At 41.0% G+C, this 3,031-nt stretch overlaps 1 protein-coding gene across 1 annotated transcript; it reads right to left on the reverse strand.

The window, feature by feature from the left end:
• Window positions 1-1,205, reverse strand: LOC104592437 (ethylene-responsive transcription factor WIN1-like). The gene is made up of 2 exons (XM_010251808.3): window positions 1,004-1,205; window positions 1-873 (listed from the first exon to the last, which is right to left on the reverse strand). The coding sequence occupies exons 1-2, from the start codon at window positions 1,081-1,083 to the stop codon at window positions 384-386; spliced, it is 570 nt and encodes a 189-aa protein (XP_010250110.1). The 5' UTR covers window positions 1,084-1,205; the 3' UTR covers window positions 1-383.
• Between the last annotated feature and the right edge of the window lie 1,826 nt (window positions 1,206-3,031).

Here is a 3,031-nt window from a genome sequence, read left to right on the forward strand (position 1 = left end):
TACCAAGGAAGATAAACCCAAATGACAGCATAAATATTAATCTTGCTGAGACAAATATTATTGCCAGGCCAAAATCCATTAATTAATAGAAGGGCTATTAAACAAGTTCCATTTATTCTGTGCTTGTTACATATACCCAAGTGTTCTAAATTCTAATGGGCCACTAGTACTGTTACCACACGTCCAAATTTTTGACATGATCATCAACCGAGGTGGATAAAATCTATAGTATGCCTCTTAGCTTCTACACTGAGAGGACTCAATTCAAATATCTAATAACTACAGTTGTCAATGAAGCCATTAAATTGGGAGTTTGGATTTAATTAATTGGACCATTTTTACAGGCCCCGCCCTTTCCTCTTGGTAAATCCATTGTAAAATGGCTAAGGACTAGGACAATTTCTGTTCAAAAGTTCCTCTATCATCTGCAATGCAATCTTCTCCTCTTCCGGCAGTCCAACTTTGGCATCCGCCTCCACCAACTCCGGTGTCTCCGGCAATAAAGCCGGTGTGGCCTCAGGGGCCTGAGAGTTCTTCTGACAAAGCTCAACAGTCATGACCCAACTCGAGTCTGAACGCGCTCCAGCCCGCTTCTGCCAGACTCCAAAATGCGAATTCTCTGTGTCGAGCCTCAAACAAGTGAGGGATGGGGAGGGGGTTTTGCAACACCTACGTAGCTTTGCGCTAAGCGTCGATGACAGAGCCGTCGGAGACAGCCGAGAGTCCTCGCTTGTCTTCGCATCCCCAGCCGGAGTCTTGACCACCGGGAAGTTGGTCTTCGCATTGCGCCCACTCATTAACACTGCCGCCTCATCGTAGGCTCGAGCGGCCTCTTCGGCTGTCTCGAAGGTGCCCAGCCACACCCTTCTCTTCCTGAAGAACACCAACAAAGTAGAGAGACACATAAATCGAAAAGATCAACCAAAGCCAGCGCACACAAAAACCCAGTAAGAAAAACCCAAATTTTCCGATGGAAATTGGCTGGTCTATCTATTGAACTTACAGCAATGGGTGGCGAATCTCAGAGACCCATGAGCCCCAATGGCGCTGCCTGACGCCTCGGAACTTCTTAGTTTGTACCATGTTTAGGAGAAGAGAGAAAGAAGAATGTGTGTGTGAGAGAAAGAAAGAGAGAGAGAGAGAGAGACGAGTTGGCCTGCTCCACAGATCTCGAAGTACGTTACTCAACTTGCTCTTCTGACTTCTCAGACGAGAAGTTATAGAGGAATGGTGGGGGGGTCTACGTATGTGCCCCGACCAATAAACAAACGATGAGTTGTCGGTGTATGACTTTCCAGGACACTTTCAATAAAAACACATCACCTACGCCTTCCCTCATACGATTTAATTTAATTTAACTGACTACGGAAAATAAATGCCTGTATATTCATACATAACTGCATATCTACATGTACATATATTGTATATATTGCATAAGAAGGCCAAATAGACAATAGTTCTTTCACCTCAATGCTCACATAGTGATATCAAAGGGTCGGATCTGGTTCAGGAATTATCACGGGGTGTATCAGTCTCAAACCAATTATTAATAATTGGTTTTATATGATAGACTTAGAACCATTTAATTATTAATTAAGATAATTGGATTTGATCTGATTATAATTAATATCTATATAGTCACAGGAGCGGATTCGGTGGAGACAAAAACATATATACCCAACTGAATTACCTATCACGGTTGAACATGCCAATATTAACTACAGTTAGGTCCCAAATGGGTTTACAGTGAGAATTGGTGTATTTATCCGTGATAGGTATTTCAACAGGGTGTGTAAGATTTTGTATTCAGATCATCTAGACTGGATAGTGATGAAGGGTGATTTGGCCCGACCTAGTAAAAAGGGAACATGTGGACATTGACCTGATCAAGGGATAACAATTTAGCTTGACAAGTTTAGTTCGCAACAATTGAGCTCGGGTATTCAGTCACCTCGGCACAAAAGCCGCATTGGCTTAAGACTCACCTCGGAGCAAGGCCACTTCGGCGCAAGTCTCACATCGGTATTCAAGCCAGTTCGGAACTAAATGACTGAAGTACCAGTTTGGAACCAACAACTCGAATCGCCACGTAACTGACTCCCGCGTAACCAACTCCGGGATCACGATGAGGACTTATCCTAACTCTGTCGGAATCGGAAGTGGAACGAGATAAGCCTTACCTGTATACTTCTCCTTCGGAAGCAGAGCGAACTCTATCTCCTCACCCCGAATATCTCGGAGCTCTTTCATGTGCCCCACAACTATTCCAGTATAAAGGCACCAACCCCAATGGCACCAGGTACGCGTGATTTTTGCTCTTTAGCTCTCTAAGCTCTCAAATCTCTTCAGCTCGCATCAGATTACTAATTTAAGCATTGGAGCGATCTCGTCGGATTAGCCACCCCGGGTTCTCTAATCTTGTCTTGCAGATTCACCTAGCTCGTCGTCCGACTGGAAGTCAGATCATCCTCCAGCAGGGAGCAATTAGATCGCGGTACATCAGATAGTAACAACTCAAAAGTTAAAAATTAATTTTTGATAATATAACTTTAATAAACTTGATAGTAGTAAATAAAATGATAAATTGTTTATAGGTTGATGAAACAAGTGTTTTCAACCAAAATTGTCTTATGTATTACCTATCAAATTTACCCTTTTGTGAGTAGGATGATTTTATATATTATTAATTATATATTAGGTTTGGAACAACTAGAATCATTCTAGACAAAATTATTAATTGTGACGAAATTACAGAACTAGAATTGACGTAATCAGTTCAGTCAATTCAGTTCTGGTAGGTAGACTTACCCATTGACAGCCCTATGATCACATGGACCTCCCTTCATTTTTCACACTAGTAAATGTGCACACACATTGCATGTGGCAATTTTAGATAACAACAACAACAACAACAACAACAACAACAACAACAATAATAATAATAATAATAATAATAATAATAATAATAATAATAATAATAATAATAATTGCAATAACAATGATAAAATTAGAGATGTGTTTAGATTCCTTT

Source organism: Nelumbo nucifera, chromosome 8 (genome assembly GCF_055504915.1).
Source record: "Nelumbo nucifera cultivar China Antique chromosome 8, China Antique-T2T, whole genome shotgun sequence".
Classification (NCBI taxonomy): domain Eukaryota; kingdom Viridiplantae; phylum Streptophyta; class Magnoliopsida; order Proteales; family Nelumbonaceae; genus Nelumbo; species Nelumbo nucifera.

Bases quoted from the DNA above. Each gene is read 5' to 3' on its own strand.
- LOC104592437 (XM_010251808.3), bottom strand. From the start codon at position 1,083: ATGGTACAAACTAAGAAGTTCCGAGGCGTCAGGCAGCGCCATTGGGGC. The intron at 874-1,003 runs GTAAGTTCAATA...GGTGTTCTTCAG, and splicing joins GAGATTCGCCACCCATTGCT to GAAGAGAAGGGTGTGGCTGG.